Source organism: Limanda limanda, chromosome 17 (assembly GCF_963576545.1).
Source record: "Limanda limanda chromosome 17, fLimLim1.1, whole genome shotgun sequence".
Classification (NCBI taxonomy): domain Eukaryota; kingdom Metazoa; phylum Chordata; class Actinopteri; order Pleuronectiformes; family Pleuronectidae; genus Limanda; species Limanda limanda.
In genome coordinates, this window is record NC_083652.1 from 22,406,319 (window position 1) to 22,426,064 (window position 19,746).

The 19,746-nt window shown below is 39.1% G+C and overlaps 9 protein-coding genes across 9 annotated transcripts; 4 read left to right on the forward strand and 5 right to left on the reverse strand.

The window, feature by feature from the left end:
• Positions 1-893: 893 nt before the first annotated feature.
• Positions 894-1,639, reverse strand: LOC133023094 (hemoglobin embryonic subunit alpha-like). Its single transcript, XM_061090042.1, has 3 exons — positions 1,542-1,639; positions 1,242-1,449; positions 894-1,022 (listed from the first exon to the last, which is right to left on the reverse strand). The coding sequence occupies exons 1-3, from the start codon at positions 1,637-1,639 to the stop codon at positions 894-896; spliced, it is 435 nt and encodes a 144-aa protein (XP_060946025.1).
• A 1,798-nt stretch (positions 1,640-3,437) lies between these two features.
• Positions 3,438-4,096, forward strand: LOC133022997 (hemoglobin subunit beta-like). The gene is made up of 3 exons (XM_061089912.1): positions 3,438-3,529; positions 3,655-3,877; positions 3,968-4,096. Exons 1-3 carry the CDS (start codon positions 3,438-3,440, stop codon positions 4,094-4,096), a joined length of 444 nt encoding a protein of 147 aa, XP_060945895.1.
• A 1,126-nt stretch (positions 4,097-5,222) lies between these two features.
• LOC133023101 (hemoglobin embryonic subunit alpha-like) lies at positions 5,223-5,968 on the reverse strand. The gene is made up of 3 exons (XM_061090047.1): positions 5,871-5,968; positions 5,571-5,778; positions 5,223-5,351 (listed from the first exon to the last, which is right to left on the reverse strand). Exons 1-3 carry the CDS (start codon positions 5,966-5,968, stop codon positions 5,223-5,225), a joined length of 435 nt encoding a protein of 144 aa, XP_060946030.1.
• Positions 5,969-7,278: 1,310 nt separating this feature from the next.
• On the forward strand, positions 7,279-7,943 carry LOC133022999 (hemoglobin subunit beta-2). The gene is made up of 3 exons (XM_061089915.1): positions 7,279-7,370; positions 7,502-7,724; positions 7,815-7,943. Exons 1-3 carry the CDS (start codon positions 7,279-7,281, stop codon positions 7,941-7,943), a joined length of 444 nt encoding a protein of 147 aa, XP_060945898.1.
• Positions 7,944-9,321: 1,378 nt separating this feature from the next.
• Positions 9,322-10,067, reverse strand: LOC133023104 (hemoglobin embryonic subunit alpha-like). The gene is made up of 3 exons (XM_061090050.1): positions 9,970-10,067; positions 9,670-9,877; positions 9,322-9,450 (listed from the first exon to the last, which is right to left on the reverse strand). Exons 1-3 carry the CDS (start codon positions 10,065-10,067, stop codon positions 9,322-9,324), a joined length of 435 nt encoding a protein of 144 aa, XP_060946033.1.
• A 1,271-nt stretch (positions 10,068-11,338) lies between these two features.
• LOC133023002 (hemoglobin subunit beta-2) lies at positions 11,339-12,003 on the forward strand. Its single transcript, XM_061089918.1, has 3 exons — positions 11,339-11,430; positions 11,563-11,785; positions 11,875-12,003. Exons 1-3 carry the CDS (start codon positions 11,339-11,341, stop codon positions 12,001-12,003), a joined length of 444 nt encoding a protein of 147 aa, XP_060945901.1.
• A 1,377-nt stretch (positions 12,004-13,380) lies between these two features.
• LOC133023105 (hemoglobin embryonic subunit alpha-like) lies at positions 13,381-14,136 on the reverse strand. Its single transcript, XM_061090051.1, has 3 exons — positions 14,039-14,136; positions 13,729-13,936; positions 13,381-13,509 (listed from the first exon to the last, which is right to left on the reverse strand). The coding sequence occupies exons 1-3, from the start codon at positions 14,134-14,136 to the stop codon at positions 13,381-13,383; spliced, it is 435 nt and encodes a 144-aa protein (XP_060946034.1).
• Positions 14,137-15,411: 1,275 nt separating this feature from the next.
• On the forward strand, positions 15,412-16,077 carry LOC133023003 (hemoglobin subunit beta-2). The gene is made up of 3 exons (XM_061089919.1): positions 15,412-15,503; positions 15,636-15,858; positions 15,949-16,077. The coding sequence occupies exons 1-3, from the start codon at positions 15,412-15,414 to the stop codon at positions 16,075-16,077; spliced, it is 444 nt and encodes a 147-aa protein (XP_060945902.1).
• Positions 16,078-17,358: 1,281 nt separating this feature from the next.
• On the reverse strand, positions 17,359-18,104 carry LOC133023102 (hemoglobin embryonic subunit alpha-like). The gene is made up of 3 exons (XM_061090048.1): positions 18,007-18,104; positions 17,707-17,914; positions 17,359-17,487 (listed from the first exon to the last, which is right to left on the reverse strand). The coding sequence occupies exons 1-3, from the start codon at positions 18,102-18,104 to the stop codon at positions 17,359-17,361; spliced, it is 435 nt and encodes a 144-aa protein (XP_060946031.1).
• Positions 18,105-19,746: the final 1,642 nt, after the last annotated feature.

Here is a 19,746-nt window from a genome sequence, read left to right on the forward strand (position 1 = left end):
CCCACTAGATCCAGGCCTCTTTAAAAAAAAGTAATGACCCTCTTAAACTTTTCAGGTTGTGGGGGGTCTTTCCAGATTGTTAGTTGGTATAAAAACACTATAAAAACTAATATCAGGAATATATACAGGTAATATGATGTGAAAGTATTCAATTTTATGACAAGGACAGAGCAGTGTAACACTTATACATTCTGAAATATAAATATTTGTAACTGTGGATATTGATCACCCTTATCAATATATTCAATGTGTTTATATATAAATGATTCACATCCATAATGCAGATAGTCTAAAAACAATGGAATTCTACTGAACATTATCAATTTGAAATCGACAAATGGGATTAAAGGACATAGGAATTCAATCAATCTTAAAAAAATATACAGATACAGCCTTCAAAGAACGGGATCATCTGTGTATTTTACACTCAAGCGCCCTCTGCTGGTGATAATTAACAGTTTGTTTCAGAGGATGAATGGCAAATGCGAATAAATCTATTCCATTTATCATAATTCAACTCCACAAATAGTTCCATTCTTCACATAATTGTGCTGTTCACCTCCAAAGCAGCCTGTTATCAGTAACAGGCTGAGAGCTGAGCATGTAGTAAATGTTCTAGAAACCTCACTTTGTCCCGACCAGCAGCCTCATCAGGAGCAGCGTTGCTTTATAAGCTGCATGTGGTGCTGGTGTGATCAGGATTAACTGAAAAACTGGAGCCGACAGTGTGGTATTAGAACAATCTGACATTTGATTTGGAGACAAATGAACCTCAATGACACAAATGATCACAAAAGAACCAGAAAACAGTGTTTTTTTCATTTCATCATTCATTTATTATTCATTATGCAGAGAGAGCTGATGCTGCAGACTCTGTCATCTTCTCCTGCTGTTTATCTGTATTTCTCAGCCAGGGCCAGAGCCAGAGCAGCCAGGAACTTGTCCATACACACATGGACCTCAGGGGTGAAGTCCTCTGGGAACGTGATGGCCATGACCACAAGGATGTTGTGGGAGAGGATCTGTGAAAATAAATATCACACACATGTTACATGAATGGTGATTTTAACCCCTGACCAACTTCTTTGTGTTGTCAGGTCAGACTCTACTACACTTCATGTAGGACCTACACTGAGATCAGGTTATTTGAAGGAAACAGTGTTCATACAATCATCGTACAACAATAAACAGACTCCACAGTCACAGGTGCTTCATATGTATTACAGACTTAAGTTGTGTACCTTGAAGTTGGCAGGGTCCACTCTCAGGGTGAAGGCGTGCAGCTCACTGAGGCTCAGAAGACCTGCTTTCAGGTCGTCCAGTTGGGTCACAGCATACTCAACTCCACCCATGACGGTCTTTCCGTGCTTCAGCACCTGGGCAGAGCCGGGGCTCAGGTCCTTCCAGTGGGAGAAGTAAGTCTTGGTCTGCGGGTACACGATCAGCATCCTGGGTTTAAAAGAAAAGAGAAGAAAGTGAGTGTAAATGAATCCGTCAAAGTTCAGGTAGGTTACATCCATCAGTGTTTGGCTCATATTTACCTGTTCAGAGCATCAGCACCGATGTCCTGCGCCTTCGAAGCCATTTTGGCCCAGAAGGCCTTGACTGTTTCCTTGTCCTTAGCAGTGAGACTGGTCATCTTGTCTGGAGCTTGAGAGTCGCTGAATGCTCTGATCAGCTGAGACTGTGGGGGTTTTAAGCCTGAAACAGAGCGTGGCCACACCCGGGAACACCTCCAAGATATGGAGCACAGGGCGACCCTCTTCAGGTTCAAGCCCCCAAGAGATATACAGAAATCTTGACATGGGGGGCTCTGCAGCCCCCATCACTGCTCCCCGAAGAGATACGATCTTCTACAGTAACAATGGTCTGCTGTAAAAAAGACAGCAACTAACAGAGTGAAGGAGGCCAGGTATCACGGAGGAGATCATCGTTGTCTACTGTACATTTTCACAAACATCAACAATGGAGGAGGTGTCTATTGTTTAATGTACAGTTTACATGTAGACCTACACACAGGCTGTTAGCAGTTACCCTGTATATTGTATCTCTGGCACAGCTCAATGAATCATATATATGTACATACCCTATGAAAGTAAAATATATTCAAACTTTTTTTCGTGAATAAAAGTATTGAGGGAAATGTATTTTTTTATTTCCTTTTAAAAAAGCACTTGTCCAAACAGAGCTAAAGAGTGCTTTACTTACCTGTCCTATATTTAAAAATGATTAAAATAGTCAATATGATTATACCCAGTATGATAATCTTTAAAGTTTAAAATGTTCTAATTTAATACATTTTAATCTTGTTTTTTCTTCTTAATTTTTTTGCCTTTCATGATATTTCTTTTTATTTCATTTCATTATATTTTACCCTATTTTACTTTATTTTCCCTCCTTGCTTTTATCGTGCATCAGTTTTTTCACTATGACAAAAAGATGAAAACACATTTCGGATGTAATTTGTTGTGTAATTCAAACTTTATTTAGGATTATAAAAAATCCTCTATAATGTCATACAAGTTTTTTGAATATGCACTTATTTGAAGTTACATTATTGTTTCTTTATCCCAATGAACATGTTTTAAGACACAATTAAAAACAAACATTTGAGATAAAATGGTTTTAAAATATAAAAGAAAGTTGTGTAAATATTTATTTTATGATTTCTCTTCTGATCTTTTTTCCCAGTACGGTTTAGTTTAGTTTGTTTCTTTTGAATTCATGTATACTGAAGATGAGCTAAAAATAGGCTGCATGCTGAGCAGAGAGATAAACCTGAAGTCTACCAGTGGAAACACCTACTGATTGTTCCACAGTCTGTTCTCTCTGTTCACTCCAGCTGATCATTCAACATCATTTATTGATCCTTTGTGATCAATAATCAAATAAATGTATAAACCACTGTCCAAGGTGCTGATCCTCTGACGACCTGAGATGTGGGAGCTGTCCATGGTGCTCGCCGTCTCTCACACTGATGAGCTTGATTCAGACTCACTGATGATAATATATCTTTAATTGTTCTTAAATCAAACTGTGACTATGTCACCAAGTCATTATTTGAGATTCAATACAGACAAAGAGAAAAAAAGCCTCAGAAGAGACTGGATTAATTTTTACTCCATGAATCCCTTTGAGACGTATTTTGGATCAGTAACCATCTGTATATTAATCATTGTGGCTCTTTTGTGTTACTTTGAATTGTTGAGTGTCTCTGTGGGGCCGCAGGGTGTTACACACAACTTAAACTATTTCCTTGGAGACAATCTAAGTGGTGCAGATAGACTCTTATCTTTTCATTGTTACAAACCCACAACACTTTGTCCCGCCCAGCAGCCTCATCCAATCACTGGCTCTGGGCCGGGAGCAGAGTTGCTTTATAAGCAGCATGTGGTGCTGGTGAGAACAGGATTTACTGAAAACCTAAAGCCGACACAATGGTTGAATGGACAGACTTTGAGCACACCACCATCAAGGACATCTTCTCCAAGATTAACTATGAAGAAGTGGGCCCTGCTGCTCTTTCCAGGTGACACATATTTTCGGATAATTATTAGAAAAGTGATTGTGTGCGTACATTTTCATTTTCTTGGAGCATGTTTCATGTGTTAATCTGATCGTGTAACAATATGTTTTGCTGACATGTTTCCTCAGGTGTCTGGTTGTCTACCCCTGGACTCAGAGGTATTTCGGTAACTTTGGAAACCTCTACAACGCCGCAGCCATCACTTCAAACCCAATGGTTGCAAAACATGGGACAACTATCCTGCACGGTCTGGACCGGGCTATGAAGAACATGGACAACATCAAGGAAACCTACGCCGAGCTGAGTATCCTGCACTCTGAGAAGCTGCATGTGGATCCTGACAACTTCAGGGTAAAAGACTGTGGAGCTGTCGTTGTCTACATGTGATGAGTGTGTTTGACAGAGAAGCCTCCTCACCCTTCATGTTGTGTTGTGTTGCAGCTGCTGGCCGACTGCCTGACCATCGTGCTCGCTGCTCGGATGGGTTCAGGCTTCAGTGGTGAAGTGCAGGCAACTTTCCAGAAGTTCATGTCCGTGGTGGTGTCCGCTCTGGGAAGACAGTACCACTAGAGAGCTGCAGCACAAGAGGAGAACATCATAATCGTTCAGATTCTCTTTGTTTTGGTCTAAAAAGCAAATAAAGTAAATGGAAAATTAAACTTGTTGTCTACCTGTGATTCTACTCAGAATAAGTGTGAGCATGAAGGATAAAGTATTTGAGACAAAAACTATTTTAGACAGGAACAATATAGCTTATGAAATGTGGTGAAAGAGTATTTGAGTTTACTGCTGCTACAGTCTGTCTATAGATGAATAACTCAACAGAAGTACTGACCTTTACTTTTTCTTTTTTACACTTTACAACAGGAAACTAATATTCAAACTCAAGTCAGACACTGAAAAAAGCAAGTACCTTCTATTGCCATTTACAAGTTGTCTTATCCATAACAATAACAACATAATGACATATATACATTATGCACACATACATAAATACATACCTATGTACGTACATACATGCGTACCAATGTAGGTATGTATGTATGTACGTATATATACATGAGCAAACCAGAACTTTGTTTTTAAAGATGTATCCACACAAAAGGCAGCAATAGTTTTAGATTTTTTCAATATCTTCAGTTCTTTAAAAAAACTATTCTAACTCCTGCATGTCCTCTTGTTACGTCCTGTGTTTCAAGTTATCTGCTGAAGATTTTGTTGATTAAATGTTCATCATTAAGTGTTTAAGAGATGTCATCAGACTGATCAACAACATTCAGTTTGATAATAATTTAAAACTGGGAAAAGTGGACGCTTAACATTAAAGAAACTTGAACCAAACTGACAGAAGTTTTAAAAAAAGAGATATATTTATTATGTTAGGAAAGTTAGGATTTACAATCAAAACAGTTGGCAGGATAATTTCGGCCCATCACCTAATCAATTAACCACAGAGCAGCTGTAGTTCTCATCTAAATGTGTTGTCTATTCTTTGTTTATTCTTGTTGACTCATTTTGTCTTTGTGGTATTAGGACAGTTCTGACATTTGATTTGAAGACTTCACAAATAAACCTCAATGACACAAATGATCACAAAAGAAGCAGAAAACTGTGTTTTGTTTTGTTTCATCATTCATTTATTATTCATTATGCAGAGAGAGCTGATGCTGCAGACTCTGTCATCTTCTCCTGCTGTTTATCTGTATTTCTCAGCCAGGGCCAGAGCCAGAGCAGCCAGGAACTTGTCCATACACACATGGACCTCAGGGGTGAAGTCCTCTGGGAACGTGATGGCCATGACCACAAGGATGTTGTGGGAGAGGATCTGTGAAAATAAATATCACACACATGTTACATGAATGGGGATTTTAACTCCTAACTCACTTCTTTGTGTTGTCAGGTCAGGCTCTACTACACTTCATGTAGGACCTACACTGAGATCAGGTTATTTGAAGGAAACAGTGTTCATACAATCATCGTACAACAATAAACAGACTCCACAGTCACAAGTGCTTCATATGTATTACAGACTTAAGTTGTGTACCTTGAAGTTGGCAGGGTCCACTCTCAGGGTGAAGGCGTGCAGCTCACTGAGGCTCAGAAGACCTGCTTTCAGGTCGTCCAGTTGGGTCACAGCATACTCAACTCCACCCATGACGGTCTTTCCGTGCTTCAGCACCTGGGCAGAGCCGGGGCTCAGGTCCTTCCAGTGGGAGAAGTAAGTCTTGGTCTGCGGGTACACGATCAGCATCCTGGGTTTAAAAGAAAAGAGAAGAAAGTGTGTGTCAATGAATCAGTCAAAGTTCAGGTAGTTTACATCCCTCAGTGTTTGGTTCATATTTACCTGTTCAGAGCATCAGCACCGATGTCCTGCGCCTTTGAAGCCATTGTGGCCCAGAAGGCCTTGACTGTTTCCTTGTCCTTAGCAGTGAGACTGGTCATCTTGTCTGGAGCTTGAGAGTCGCTGAATGCTCCGATCAGCTGAGACTGTGGGGGTTTTAAGCCTGAAACAGAGCGTGGCCACACCCGGGAACACCTCCAAGATATGGAGCCCAGGGCGATCCTCTTCAGATTTTATCTCTGGCACAGCTCAATGGTTCATATATATGTACCTACTGTACATTTATGGAAGTAAAATATATTAAAACATATTTCAATAATAACAGTATGAGAACAAATTTTTCTTTTCTCTTTATAAAGAACTTTTTTAAAACACAGTTACAGAGTGCTTGACTAGCCTATATTAAAACATTTTAAAATAGTCAACAAGGATATAGCTAGTTTGAAAAACTTTTGAAAAAACTTTTAATTTAAATGTTTTCATCTTGTTTTATTTTATTTAATTTCTTAATATTTTCCCTATTTGACTTGATTTCCTCTATGTGTTTTTATTAGCAGTTTGGTCATCTCTGACAAAAAGTGGAAAATACATTTCTGATGAAATTAGTCGTGTCAGTCAGTATATGAGATGTCTATGGTCAACCTATATTTCTGATTACTCTACAATTCCTTACAAGTTGGTAAATATTAACTTAAATTGAAGTTAAATAATAGTTTATATATCACAATGAACAAGTTTTAGGCCACAATTAAATATAAACATTTTTAATGAATGTTTTTTACATATTCCTGTTTTTTCTTTCTGTTCACTCCAGCTGATCATTAAACATCATTCACTGATCTTATGTGATCAATAATCAAATAAATGTATAAACCACTGTCCGAGGTGCTGATCCTCTGATGACCTCAGATGTGGGAGCTGTCCATGGTGCTCGCAGTCTCTCACACTGATGAGCTGGATTCAGACTCACTGATGATAATTAATCTGTAATTGTGCTTAAGTCAAACTGTGATTATGTCACCATGTCATTATTTGAGATTTGATACAGACACAAAGAGAAAATAGGCCTCAGAAGAGACTGGATTCATTTTTACTCCATGAATCCCTTTAAGACCCATTTGGGATCAGTAACAATCTGTATATTAATCATTGTGGCTTTTTAGTATTACTTTAAATTGATTAGTGTCTCTGTGGGGCCGCGGGGTGTTACACCCGACTTGAACTATTTCCTTGAAGACAATCTAAGTGGTGCAGATAGACTCTTATCTTTTCACTTTTTCAAGACCACAACACTTTGTCCCGCCCAGCAGCCTCATCCAATCACTTGCTCTGGGCCGGGAGCAGAGTTGCTTTATAAGCAGCATGTGGTGCTGGTGAGAACAGGATTTACTGAAAACCTAAAGCCGACACAATGGTTGAATGGACAGACTTTGAGCGCGCCACCATCAAGGACATCTTCTCCAAGATTAACTATGAAGAAGTGGGCCCTGCTGCTCTTTCCAGGTGACATATATTTTTGATATTTGGGGATTATTAGAAAAGTGATTGTGTGCGTAAATGTTCATTTTCTTGGAGCATGTTTCATGTGTTAATCTGATCATATAACAATATGTTTCGCTGACATGTTTCCTCAGGTGTCTGGTTGTCTACCCCTGGACTCAGAGGTATTTCGGTAACTTTGGAAACCTCTACAACGCCGAAGCCATCACTGGAAACCCATTAGTTGCAAAACATGGGACAACTATCCTGCACGGTCTGGACCGGGCTATGAAGAACATGGACAACATCAAGGAAACCTACGCCGAGCTGAGCATTCTGCACTCTGAGAAGCTGCACGTGGATCCTGACAACTTCAGGGTAAAAGACTGTGGAGCTGTTGTTGTCTACATGTGATGAGTGTGTTTGACAGAGAAGCCTCCTCACCCTTCATGTTGTGTTGTGTTGCAGCTGCTGGCCGACTGCCTGACCATCGTGCTCGCTGCTCGGATGGGTTCAGACTTCAGTGGTGAAGTGCAGGCAACTTTCCAGAAGTTCATGTCCGTGGTGGTGTCCGCTCTGGGAAGACAGTACCACTAGAGAGCTGCAGCACAAGAGGAGAACATCACATTCGTTCAGATTCTCTTTGTTTTGGTCTCAAAAGCAAATAAAATAAATGACAAATTAAACATGTTGTCTACCTGTGATTCTAGTCAGGATAAGTGTGAGCATGAAGAAGAAAGTATTTGAGACATATTATTTTTATACAGGAACAACTGGGCTGATGAAAAGTGGTGAAAGAGGATTGTAGCATTGCTGCTGCTACAGTCTGTCTATAGATGAATACTTACAGAGAACTACTGACCAAAATGTACAAATAAGTTTACACATATAGTTTACACTTGTAAATAACCTGTTGCATCAGGACACTAATATTCAAATTCAAGCCAAATGTTGTGTCAGACTGATCAACAATATTCAGTTCACAATAATTTAAAACTGAGGAAAGCAGATATTTTTCACTTTGGAGAAACTTGAACCAAAGAGTTTTGAAAGTTTAAACAAAATAAAAACAAAACAAAAAATAGAAGGTCCAAGATAGGATTGACCAAGAAATAGTTGCCAGTAAAATGTCTGCCCATCGCCTAATCAGAAGCTGCAGTTCTAATCTAAATGTGTTTATCTGAGTTTACAAATATAGTTACACTGGACTGGTACGTAACCTGTTGCAACAGGAGACTAATATTCAAACTCAAGTCAGACTGATAAAAGCAAGTTCCTTTTACTTGCCATTTATAAGTTGTCTTATACATAACAAAAACAATATAATGACACAAGAGAATAAAAACACAAACAATGAAACATAAATTCATTATGAACACACTTACACGTTAATAAATTCTCACATATATATGTATTCATACATGAAAATTCACCAAAACTGTGTTTTTAAAGATGTATGCAACCACAAGGCAGCAACAGTTTAAATGTGTCTCTCTCGTCGCTGAAAAAAATTATTTCAACTATGCCATGTCCTCTTGTTATGTGCTGTGTCTCAATTTATCTGCTGATGTTTTGGTCATATTTGAGAAACTTGAACCAAAGAGTATTGGAAGTTTTTTCATAAAAAAAAAAAAAATAAATAAAAGAATGTCTTAGTTAGGATTTACAATAACAACAGTTGCCAGTAACATTCCAGCCCATCACCTAATTACTTAGCTAATTACCTATTACCACAGAGCAGCTGTAGTTCTCATCTAAATGTGTTGTCTATACTTAGTTTATTCTTGTTGACTCATTTTGTCTTTGTGGTATTAGGACAGTTCTGACATTTAATTTGAATACTTCACAAATAAACCAAACTGACACAAACAATCACAAAAGAAGCAGAAAACAGTGTTTTTCGTTTCATCATTCATTTATTATTCATTATGCAGAGAGAGCTGATGCTGCAGACTCTGTCATCTTCTCCTGCTGTTTATCTGTATTTCTCAGCCAGGGCCAGAGCCAGAGCAGCCAGGAACTTGTCCATACACACATGGACCTCAGGGGTGAAGTCCTCTGGGAACGTGATGGCCATGACCACAAGGATGTTGTGGGAGAGGATCTGTGAAAATAAATATCACACATATGTTACATGAATGGGGATTTTAACTCCTGACCCACTTCTTTGTGTTGTCAGGTCAGGCTCTACTACACTTCATGTAGGACCTACACTGAGATCAGGTTATTTGAAGGAAACAGTGTTCATACAATCATCATACAACAACAAACAGACTCCACAGTCACAAGTGCTTCATATGTATTACAGACTTAAGTTGTGTACCTTGAAGTTGGCAGGGTCCACTCTCAGGGTGAAGGCGTGCAGCTCACTGAGGCTCAGAAGACCTGCTTTCAGGTCGTCCAGTTGGGTCACAGCATACTCAACTCCACCCATGACGGTCTTTCCGTGCTTCAGCACCTGGGCAGAGCCGGGGCTCAGGTCCTTCCAGTGGGAGAAGTAAGTCTTGGTCTGCGGGTACACGATCAGCATCCTGGGTTTAAAAGAAAAGAGAAGAAAGTGAGTGTAAATGAATCAGTCAAAGTTCAGGCAGGTTACATCCGTCAGTGTTTGGCTCATATTTACCTGTTCAGAGCATCAGCACCGATGTCCTGCGCCTTTGAAGCCATTTTGGCCCAGAAGGCCTTGACTGTTTCCTTGTCCTTAGCAGTGAGACTGGTCATCTTGTCTGGAGCTTGAGAGTCGCTGAATGCTCCGATCAGCTGAGACTGTGGGGGTTTTAAGCCTGAAACAGAGCGTGGCCACACCCGGGAACACCTCCAAGATATGGAGCACAGGGCGACCCTCTTCAGATTTTATCTCTGGCACAGCTCAATGATTCATATATACATACCTACTGTAAATTTATGAAAGTAAAATATATAAAAACATATTTCAATAATTGTAGTATCATTTTTTTCTCATAAATAACTTTTAAAAACATAGTTACAGAGTGCTTTACTTACCTATATTAAACAAAATTAAATTAGTAAATAGGACTATAGCCAGTATGAAAAATGTTTTAATTGAATGTGTTTTAATCTGGCTTTATTTAATTCACTCATTAGCCTTTTATTTTATTTTATTTTAGTTTGTTATATTTGAACCTATTATACTTTATAATCCGTGTTTTTATTGTACAGCAGTTTGGTCAACTCTTACAAAAACCTGAAAACAAATTTCTGATGAAATAAGTCGTGTAATTTAGTATATGAGTCCATGGTCAACCTTTGAGTTCAGATTATAAAATAACCTCTAAAATTCCTTAAAAGTTGTTAAATATGCACTTAAGTTGAAGTTAAATTGTTGTTTCTATATCACAATGAACAAGTTTAAAGCCACGATTAAAAATATATTTTTTTTAAAGAATGATTTTACAATATTAGAGAGAGTCGTGTACATATTCCTCATATTTCTCTCTGTTCACTACAGCTGATCATTCAACATCATTTACTGATCTTATGTGATCAATAATCAAATATGTGTACAAACCACTCTCCAAGGGGCTGATCCTCAGATGACCTCAGATGTGGGAGCTGTCCATGGTGCTCGCAGTCTCTCACACTGATGAGCTGGATTCAGACTCACTGATGATAATGTATCTGTAAAGCCTCAGAAGAGACTGGATTCATTTTTACCCCATGAAACCCTCTAAACCCCATTTGGGATCAGTCACCATCTGTATATTAATCATTGTGGCTCTTTTGTGTTACTTTGAAATGCTGAGTGTCTCTGTGGGGCTGCAGGGTGTTACACACAACTTGAACTATTTCCTTGGAAACAATCTAAGTGGTGCAGATAGACTCTTATCTTTTCACTTTTTCGAACCCACAACACTTTGTCCCGCCCAGCAGCCTCATCCAATCACTGGCTCTGGGCCGGGAGCAGAGTTGCTTTATAAGCAGCATGTGGTGCTGGTGAGAACAGGATTTACTGAAAACCTAAAGCCGACACAATGGTTGAATGGACAGACTTTGAGCGCGCCACCATCAACGACATCTTCTCCAAGATTAACTATGAAGAAGTGGGCCCTGCTGCTCTTTCCAGGTGATACATATATTTGATATTTGGGGAAATTTTGGAAATGGGATTGTGTGCGTGAATGTTAATTTTCTTGGAAAGTGTTTCATGTGTAAATCTGATCATGTAACAATATGTTTCACTGACATGTTTCCTCAGGTGTCTGGTTGTCTACCCCTGGACTCAGAGGTATTTTGGTAACTTTGGAAACCTCTTCAACGCCGCAGCCATTAGTGCAAACCCAATGGTTGCAAAACATGGGACAACTATCCTGCACGGTCTGGACCGGGCTATGAAGAACATGGACAACATCAAGGAAACCTACGCCGAGCTGAGCATCCTGCACTCTGAGAAGCTGCATGTGGATCCTGATAACTTCAGGGTAAAAGACTGTGGAGCTGTTGTTGTCTACATGTGATGAGTGTGTTTGACTTGAAGCCTCCTCACCCTTCATGTTGTGTTGTGTTGCAGCTGCTGGCCGACTGCCTGACCATCGTGCTCGCTGCTCGGATGGGTTCAGGCTTCAGTGGTGAAGTGCAGGCAGCTTTCCAGAAGTTCATGTCCGTGGTGGTGTCCGCCCTGGGAAGACAGTACCACTAGAGAGCTGCAGCACAAGAGGAGAACATCATAATCGTTCAGATTCTCTTTGTTTTGGTCTCAAAAGCAAATAAAATAAATGACAAATTAAACATGTTGTCTATCTGTGATTCTACTCTGAATAAGTGTGAGCATGAAGAAGAAAGTATTTGAGATAAATTATTTTTATACAGGAACAACTGGGCTGATGACAAGTGGTGACAGAGGATTGTAGCATTGCTGCTGCTACAGTCTGTGTATAGATGAATACTTACAGAGAACTACTGACCAAAATTTACAAATAAGTTTACACATATAGTTAACACTTGTAAATAACCTGTTGCATCAGGAAACTATTATTCAAATTCAAGCCAAATGTTGTGTCAGACTGATCAACAATATTCAGTTCACAATAATTTAAAACTGAGGAAAGCAGATATTTTTCACTTTGGAGAAACTTGAACCAAAGAGTTTTGAAAGTTTAACCAAAATAAAAACAAAACAAAAAATAGAAGGTCCAAGTTAGGATTGACCAAGAAATAGTTGCCAGTAAAATGTCTGCCCATCGCCTAATCAGAAGCTGCAGTTCTAATCTAAATGTGTTTATCTGAGTTTACAAATATAGTTACACTGGAATGGTACGTAACCTGTTGCCACATGAGACTTATATTCAAACTCAAGTCAGACTGATAAAAGCAAGTTCCTTTTACTTGCCATTTATAAGTTGTCTTATACATAACAAAAACAATATAATGACACAAGAGAATAATAACACAAACAATGAAACATAAATACATTATGAACACACTTACACGTTAATAAATTTTCACATATATATGTATTCATACATGAAAATTCACCAAAACTGTGTTTTTAAAGATGTATGCAACCACAAGGCAGCGACAGTTTAAATGTGTCTATCTCGTCGCTGAAAAAAATTATTTCAACTATGCCATGTCCTCTTGTTATGTGCTGTGTTTCAATTTATCTGCTGATGTTTTGGTCACATTTGAGAAACTTGAACCAAAGAGTATTGGAAGTTTTTTGATAAAGAAAATAAAATAAATAAAAGAATGTCTTAGTTAGGATTTACAATTAAAACAGTTGCCAGTAACATTCCAGCCCATCACCTATTTACTTAGCTAATTACCTATTACCACAGAGCAGCTGTAGTTGTCATCTAAATGTGTTGTCTATACTTAGTTTATTCTTGTTGACTCATTTTGTCTTTGTGGTATTAGGAAATATCTGACATTTGATTTGAAGACTTCACAAATAAACCAAACTGACACAAACAATCACAAAAGAAGCAGAAAACAGTGTTTTTCGTTTCATCATTCATTTATTATTCATTATGCAGAGAGAGCTGATGCTGCAGACTCTGTCATCTTCTCCTGCTGTTTATCTGTATTTCTCAGCCAGGGCCAGAGCCAGAGCAGCCAGGAACTTGTCCATACACACATGGACCTCAGGGGTGAAGTCCTCTGGGAACGTGATGGCCATGACCACAAGGATGTTGTGGGAGAGGATCTGTGAAAATAAATATCACACATATGTTACATGAATGGGGATTTTAACTCCTAACCCACTTCTTTGTGTTGTCAGGTCAGACTCTACTACACTTCATGTAGGACCTACACTGAGATCAGGTTATTTGAAGGAAACAGTGTTCATACAATCATCGTACAACAATAAACAGACTCCACAGTCACAAGTGCTTCATATGTATTACATTCTTAAGTTGTGTACCTTGAAGTTGGCAGGGTCCACTCTCAGGGTGAAGGCGTGCAGCTCACTGAGGCTCAGAAGACCTGCTTTCAGGTCGTCCAGTTGGGTCACAGCATACTCAACTCCACCCATGACGGTCTTTCCGTGCTTCAGCACCTGGGCAGAGCCGGGGCTCAGGTCCTTCCAGTGGGAGAAGTAAGTCTTGGTCTGAGGGTACACGATCAGCATCCTGGGTTTAAAAGAAAAGAGAAGAAAAGAGAAGAAAGTGTGTGTCAATGAATCAGTCAAAGTTCAGGTAGTTTACATCCCTCAGTGTTTGGCTCATATTTACCTGTTCAGCGCATCAGCACCGATGTCCTGCGCCTTTGAAGCCATTTTGGCCCAGAAGGCCTTGACTGTTTCCTTGTCCTTAGCAGTGAGACTGGTCATCTTGTCTGGAGCTTGAGAGTCGCTGAATGCTCCGATCAGCTGAGACTGTGGGGGTTTTAAGCCTGAAACAGAGCGTGGCCACACCCGGGAACACCTCCAAGATATGGAGCCCAGGGCGATCCTCTTCAGATTTTATCTCTGGCACAGCTCAATGATTCATATATATGTACCTAATGTAAATTTATGAAAGTAAAATATATAAAAACATATTTCAATAATTGTAGTATCATTTTTTTCTTATAAATAACTTTTAAAAACATAGTTACAGAGTGCTTTACTAACCTATATTAAACAAAATTAAATTTGTAAATAGGACTGTAGCCAGTATGAAAAATGTTTTAATTGAATATGTTTTAATCTTGCTTTATTTAATTCACTCATTAGCCTTTTATTTTATTTTATTTTAGTTTGTTTTATTTGAACCTATTATTCTTTAATTTACCTCCGTGTTTTTATTGTACAGCAGTTTGGTCAACTCTGACAAAAAGATGAAAACACATTTCTGATGAAATAAGTAGTGTTATTTAGTATATGAGTCCATGGTCAACCTTTGATTTCAGATTATAAAATAACCTCTAAAATTCCTTAAAAGTTGTTAAATATGCACTTAAGTTGAAGTTAAATTGTTGTTTCTATGTCACAATGAACAAGTTTAAAGCCACAATTAAAAATATAACTTTTTAAAAGAATGATTTTACAATATTAAAGAGAGTTGTGTACGTATTCCTCATATTTCTCTCTGTTCACTCAAGCTGATCATTCAACATCATTTACTGATCTTATGTGATCAATATTTAAATATGTGTACAAACCACTGTCCGAGGGGCTGATCCTCAGATGACCTGAGATGTGGGAGCTGTCCATGGTGCTCGCAGTCTCTCACGCTGATGAGCTTGATTCAGGCTCACTGATGATAATGTATCTGTGAAGCCTCAGAAGAGACTGGATTAATTTTTACCCCGTGAAACCCTCTAAAACCCTTTTGGGATCAGTCACCATCTGTATATTAATCATTGTGGCTCTTTTGTGTTACTTTGAAATACTGAGTGTCTCTGTGAGGCCGCGGGGTGTTACACACAACTTGAACTATTTCCTTGGAAACAATCTAAGTGGTGCAGATAGACTCTTATCTTTTCACTTTTTCGAACCCACAACACTTTGTCCCGCCCAGCAGCCTCATCCAATCACTGGCTCTGGGCCGGGAGCAGAGTTGCTTTATAAGCAGCATGTGGTGCCGGTGAGAACAGGATTTACTGAAAACCTAAAGCCGACACAATGGTTGAATGGACAGACTTTGAGCGCGCCACCATCAACGACATCTTCTCCAAGATTAACTATGAAGAAGTGGGCCCTGCTGCTCTTTCCAGGTGACACATATATTTGATATTTGGGGAAATTTTGGAAATGGGATTGTGTGCGTGAATGTTAATTTTCTTGGAAAGTGTTTCCTGTGTAAATCTGATCGTGTAACAATATGTTTTGCTGACATGTTTCCTCAGGTGTCTGGTTGTCTACCCCTGGACTCAGAGGTATTTTGGTAACTTTGGAAACCTCTTCAACGCCGCAGCCATCAGTGCAAACCCAATGGTTGCAAAACATGGGACAACTATCCTGCACGGTCTGGACCGGGCTATGAAGAACATGGACAACATCAAGGAAACCTACGCTGAGCTGAGCATTCTGCACTCTGAGAAGCTGCATGTGGATCCTGACAACTTCAGGGTAAAAGACTGTGGAGCTGTTGTTGTCTACATGTGATGAGTGTGTTTGAAAGAGAAGCCTCCTCACCCTTCATGTTGTGTTGTGTTGCAGCTGCTGGCCGACTGCCTGACCATCGTGCTCGCTGCTCGGATGGGTTCAGGCTTCAGTGGTGAAGTGCAGGCAGCTTTCCAGAAGTTCATGTCTGTGGTGGTTTCCGCTCTGGGAAGACAGTACCACTAGAGGGCTGCAGCACAAGAGGAGAACATCATAATCGTTCAGAGCCTCTTTGTTTTGGTCTAAAAAACAAATAAAATAAATCGCAAATTAAACATGTTGTCTATCTGTGATTCTACTCAGAATAAGTGTGAGCATGAAGAAGAAAGTATTTGAGACATTATTTTTTATTCAGGAACAACTGGGCTGATGAAAAGTGGTGAAAGAGGATTGTAGCATTGCTGCTGCTACAGTCTGTGTATAGATGAATACTTACACAGAACTACTGACCAAAATTAACAAATAAGTTTACTCATATAGTTAACACTTGTAAATAACCTCTTGCATCAGGACACTGATATTCAAATTCAAGCCAAATTTTTGTCAGACCGATCACCAATATACAGTTCATAATAATTTAAAACTGAGGAAAGCAGATATTTTGCACTTTGGAGAAACTTGAACGAAGAGTTTTGAAAGTTTAAGGAAAATAAAGGCCAAACAAAAAATAGAAGGTCCAAGCCAGGGTTGACAATGAAAATAGTTGCCCATCGCCTAATCAATTAAACACAGAGCAGCTGCAGTTCTCATCTAAATGTGTTTATCTGAGTTTACAAATATAGTTACACTGGGCTGGTACGTAACCTGATAAAAGCAAGTTCCTTTTACTTGCCATTTATAAGTTGTCTTATCCGTAACAAACACAACATATTGACATATACGAGTAATAAAACTAACACTAAAACATATATACATTATGCACACACACGAACAGATTAATACACACATTCTCACATATATATGTATACATACATCAAAATTCAACAAAACTGTGTTTTCAAAGTTGTATGCACCCAAAAGGCAGCAAACCGTTAAAAATGTTTCACTCTCTTCGGTTTAAAAAACTATTTCAACTATTCCACGTTCACTTGTTATCAGCTGTGTTTCAATTTACCTGCTAATGATTTTGTCACATTTGAGAAACTTGAAACAAAGGGTAATGGACATTTTTGAAAAAGAAAATAAATGAAAGAAAAGAATGTCCAAGTTAGGATTTACAACCAAAACACTTGCCAGTCAAATTCCAGCCCATCACCTAATCAATGAACCACAGAGCAGCTGTAATTCTGATCCAAATGTGATGTCTATTCTTTGTTTATTCTTATTTTGTTTTGACAAATAAACCACACTGACACAAATGATCACAAAAGAACCAGAAAACAGTATTTTTTTTCGTTTCATCATTCATTTATTATTCATTATGCAGAGAGAGCTGATGCTGCAGACTCTGTCATCTTCTCCTGCTGTTTATCTGTATTTCTCAGCCAGGGCCAGAGCCAGAGCAGCCAGGAACTTGTCCATACACACATGGACCTCAGGGGTGAAGTCCTCTGGGAACGTGATGGCCATGACCACAAGGATGTTGTGGGAGAGGATCTGTGAAAATAAATATCACACACATGTTACATGAATGGGGATTTTAACTCCTAACCCACTTCTTTGTGTTGTCAGGTCAGGCTCTACTACACTTCATGTAGGACCTACACTGAGATCAGGTTATTTGAAGGAAACAGTGTTCATACAATCATCGTACAACAACAAACAGACTCCACAGTCACAGGTGCTTCATATGTATTACAGACTTAAGTTGTGTACCTTGAAGTTGGCAGGGTCCACTCTCAGGGTGAAGGCGTGCAGCTCACTGAGGCTCAGAAGACCTGCTTTCAGGTCGTCCAGTTGGGTCACAGCATACTCAACTCCACCCATGACGGTCTTTCCGTGCTTCAGCACCTGGGCAGAGCCGGGGCTCAGGTCCTTCCAGTGGGAGAAGTAAGTCTTGGTCTGAGGGTACACGATCAGCATCCTGGGTTTAAAAGAAAAGAGAAGAAAGTGAGTGTAGATGAATCAGTCAAAGTTCAGGCAGGTCACATCCGTCAGTGTTTGGCTCATATTTACCTGTTCAGAGCATCAGCACCGATGTCCTGCGCCTTTGAAGCCATTGTGGCCCAGAAGGCCTTGACTGTTTCCTTGTCCTTAGCTGTGAGACTGGTCATCTTGTCTGTAGTTAGACTGTTTGCATTATCAGCTCAAACTGTTTGGGTTTTATACTCATGACCAAGTGAAGTCACACCCAGGACCACCATCAAGATAGGCTGCATGAGGTGGTCCCAGTGATGAGCTGCAGCTTGAACAAGATTTAAATCTAAACATCCCAGTTGCTCTGGGACAAAACCTCTATTTTGAATAAACTATAAAAGGAAAAAAATGCAATTAGTGCTGTATGGGGTATATCACTGACTGTGGTGTGTTGTCAGGTGTGAAAGACTGAAAGGTTTCCATTGTTAAAAAGAAATAAAAGATCCAGAGACCAATCACGTCAAATTCAACCTGATTTTAAAACTCTGCAACCAAATAAAATAATTGGATTTGTTTATCAGTTGGAAATTTTCCAGTGTGATGATAGATGTCATTTTCTGTTTTCTGCCAACATGGTGAGTTGCTGGGGCTTATCTGAGCCAGCAGCCTGCAGCAGGGAGGGTGGATCCAAGCAGCAGTAGATAAGCTAAAGCAAGCTGCTGTCTTCACTGGACACTTGTTGTTTATTCACGGTCCTATTTGATCATTCATCCAACATAAATAAACTGACTTGGAGACAGCGTCAGCCAGAAAACACAAACAGAGTGTGAACAGATCATTGAGAATGTTGGTCTGAGTGGTTCAATTATAAAGCTAGCTTGTGATTGGCTGGTGGGTGTAACCCTTAATATATGGAGCAGACAGATGTCACTTGTTACACTGGTATGTTATCTCACTGACTCCTCCCAGAGGCAAGCAGCTGTCTGAGGACAGTGGCTGGAGCCGTGACCCTGTTTTACCTACATGTGTATATAGTGTGAATGTATATATATATATATATATATAGATACATATCTATGTACACATATACACTAAGTACCATAAGTACACATATTGGAAAAAAGTGTATACATATCAAAACATATGTTTTCGATAGTATATGTTACACACATATATACATTACAGTACATATGCGTCACCACACACCAATGAGGATATTAGCAGTAATTTTGTATTTTTTACTGTTGTGTGGTTAAACCGTCAAACTCTCATATGAACGATATAGGTTTTACTTAGTTTTCCTGCAGAGCCCCTAAGAAAGGTGGAACTGGCTCCAAGGTTGTTTGAGTCTATTCTCAACATCATGTGCAGACATCAACCTGTTGAGAAACTTTTATAAAGAAAGACAACAATAAAATACCATCACGTAAAAAGTGACCACTTGTTACAGAAAGCCACAGAATAAAGATCCCTCATAGGCTTCCAAAAGAATGAGAGTTATTTTCATGAGGAAATGAATCTTAAATATATAATGTTGTTCATATTAGACTTGATGATTCTGATGTAAAGAGTGATTTTTAAACAAGCAACTTAAGCTTAGACAGAGTGACTGGGTTTAAGGCCTGTTGATGATCATCATGGATCTCAATTCTTAAAATGTGCTCAGGGATGTGCTGGAGTCTGAGGTAAGAACTACGATGCCCTCTCCTGGAGTTTCTCCAACATGAACTGCAAATAATATATCAAATATGAGTTAAACATGATTTTACTGAAAGTCTATATAAAACACATAAAAAAACATGTAAGAGATAAAAGGTTTGTTTCTGCTTTACCATGAGA

Bases quoted from the DNA above. Each gene is read 5' to 3' on its own strand.
- LOC133022999 (XM_061089915.1), top strand. From the start codon at position 7,279: ATGGTTGAATGGACAGACTTTGAGCGCGCCACCATCAAGGACATCTTC. The intron at 7,371-7,501 runs GTGACATATATT...ATGTTTCCTCAG, and splicing joins GGCCCTGCTGCTCTTTCCAG to GTGTCTGGTTGTCTACCCCT. The intron at 7,725-7,814 runs GTAAAAGACTGT...GTTGTGTTGCAG, and splicing joins TGGATCCTGACAACTTCAGG to CTGCTGGCCGACTGCCTGAC.
- LOC133023104 (XM_061090050.1), bottom strand. From the start codon at position 10,067: ATGACCAGTCTCACTGCTAAGGACAAGGAAACAGTCAAGGCCTTCTGG. The intron at 9,878-9,969 runs GTAAATATGAGC...TTTTAAACCCAG, and splicing joins GGTGCTGATGCTCTGAACAG to GATGCTGATCGTGTACCCGC. The intron at 9,451-9,669 runs GTACACAACTTA...TTATTTTCACAG, and splicing joins TGGACCCTGCCAACTTCAAG to ATCCTCTCCCACAACATCCT.
- LOC133023003 (XM_061089919.1), top strand. From the start codon at position 15,412: ATGGTTGAATGGACAGACTTTGAGCGCGCCACCATCAACGACATCTTC. The intron at 15,504-15,635 runs GTGACACATATA...ATGTTTCCTCAG, and splicing joins GGCCCTGCTGCTCTTTCCAG to GTGTCTGGTTGTCTACCCCT. The intron at 15,859-15,948 runs GTAAAAGACTGT...GTTGTGTTGCAG, and splicing joins TGGATCCTGACAACTTCAGG to CTGCTGGCCGACTGCCTGAC.
- LOC133023094 (XM_061090042.1), bottom strand. From the start codon at position 1,639: ATGACCAGTCTCACTGCTAAGGACAAGGAAACAGTCAAGGCCTTCTGG. The intron at 1,450-1,541 runs GTAAATATGAGC...TTTTAAACCCAG, and splicing joins GGTGCTGATGCTCTGAACAG to GATGCTGATCGTGTACCCGC. The intron at 1,023-1,241 runs GTACACAACTTA...TTATTTTCACAG, and splicing joins TGGACCCTGCCAACTTCAAG to ATCCTCTCCCACAACATCCT.
- LOC133023101 (XM_061090047.1), bottom strand. From the start codon at position 5,968: ATGACCAGTCTCACTGCTAAGGACAAGGAAACAGTCAAGGCCTTCTGG. The intron at 5,779-5,870 runs GTAAATATGAAC...TTTTAAACCCAG, and splicing joins GGTGCTGATGCTCTGAACAG to GATGCTGATCGTGTACCCGC. The intron at 5,352-5,570 runs GTACACAACTTA...TTATTTTCACAG, and splicing joins TGGACCCTGCCAACTTCAAG to ATCCTCTCCCACAACATCCT.
- LOC133023002 (XM_061089918.1), top strand. From the start codon at position 11,339: ATGGTTGAATGGACAGACTTTGAGCGCGCCACCATCAACGACATCTTC. The intron at 11,431-11,562 runs GTGATACATATA...ATGTTTCCTCAG, and splicing joins GGCCCTGCTGCTCTTTCCAG to GTGTCTGGTTGTCTACCCCT. The intron at 11,786-11,874 runs GTAAAAGACTGT...GTTGTGTTGCAG, and splicing joins TGGATCCTGATAACTTCAGG to CTGCTGGCCGACTGCCTGAC.
- LOC133023105 (XM_061090051.1), bottom strand. From the start codon at position 14,136: ATGACCAGTCTCACTGCTAAGGACAAGGAAACAGTCAAGGCCTTCTGG. The intron at 13,937-14,038 runs GTAAATATGAGC...TTTTAAACCCAG, and splicing joins GGTGCTGATGCGCTGAACAG to GATGCTGATCGTGTACCCTC. The intron at 13,510-13,728 runs GTACACAACTTA...TTATTTTCACAG, and splicing joins TGGACCCTGCCAACTTCAAG to ATCCTCTCCCACAACATCCT.
- LOC133023102 (XM_061090048.1), bottom strand. From the start codon at position 18,104: ATGACCAGTCTCACAGCTAAGGACAAGGAAACAGTCAAGGCCTTCTGG. The intron at 17,915-18,006 runs GTAAATATGAGC...TTTTAAACCCAG, and splicing joins GGTGCTGATGCTCTGAACAG to GATGCTGATCGTGTACCCTC. The intron at 17,488-17,706 runs GTACACAACTTA...TTATTTTCACAG, and splicing joins TGGACCCTGCCAACTTCAAG to ATCCTCTCCCACAACATCCT.
- LOC133022997 (XM_061089912.1), top strand. From the start codon at position 3,438: ATGGTTGAATGGACAGACTTTGAGCACACCACCATCAAGGACATCTTC. The intron at 3,530-3,654 runs GTGACACATATT...ATGTTTCCTCAG, and splicing joins GGCCCTGCTGCTCTTTCCAG to GTGTCTGGTTGTCTACCCCT. The intron at 3,878-3,967 runs GTAAAAGACTGT...GTTGTGTTGCAG, and splicing joins TGGATCCTGACAACTTCAGG to CTGCTGGCCGACTGCCTGAC.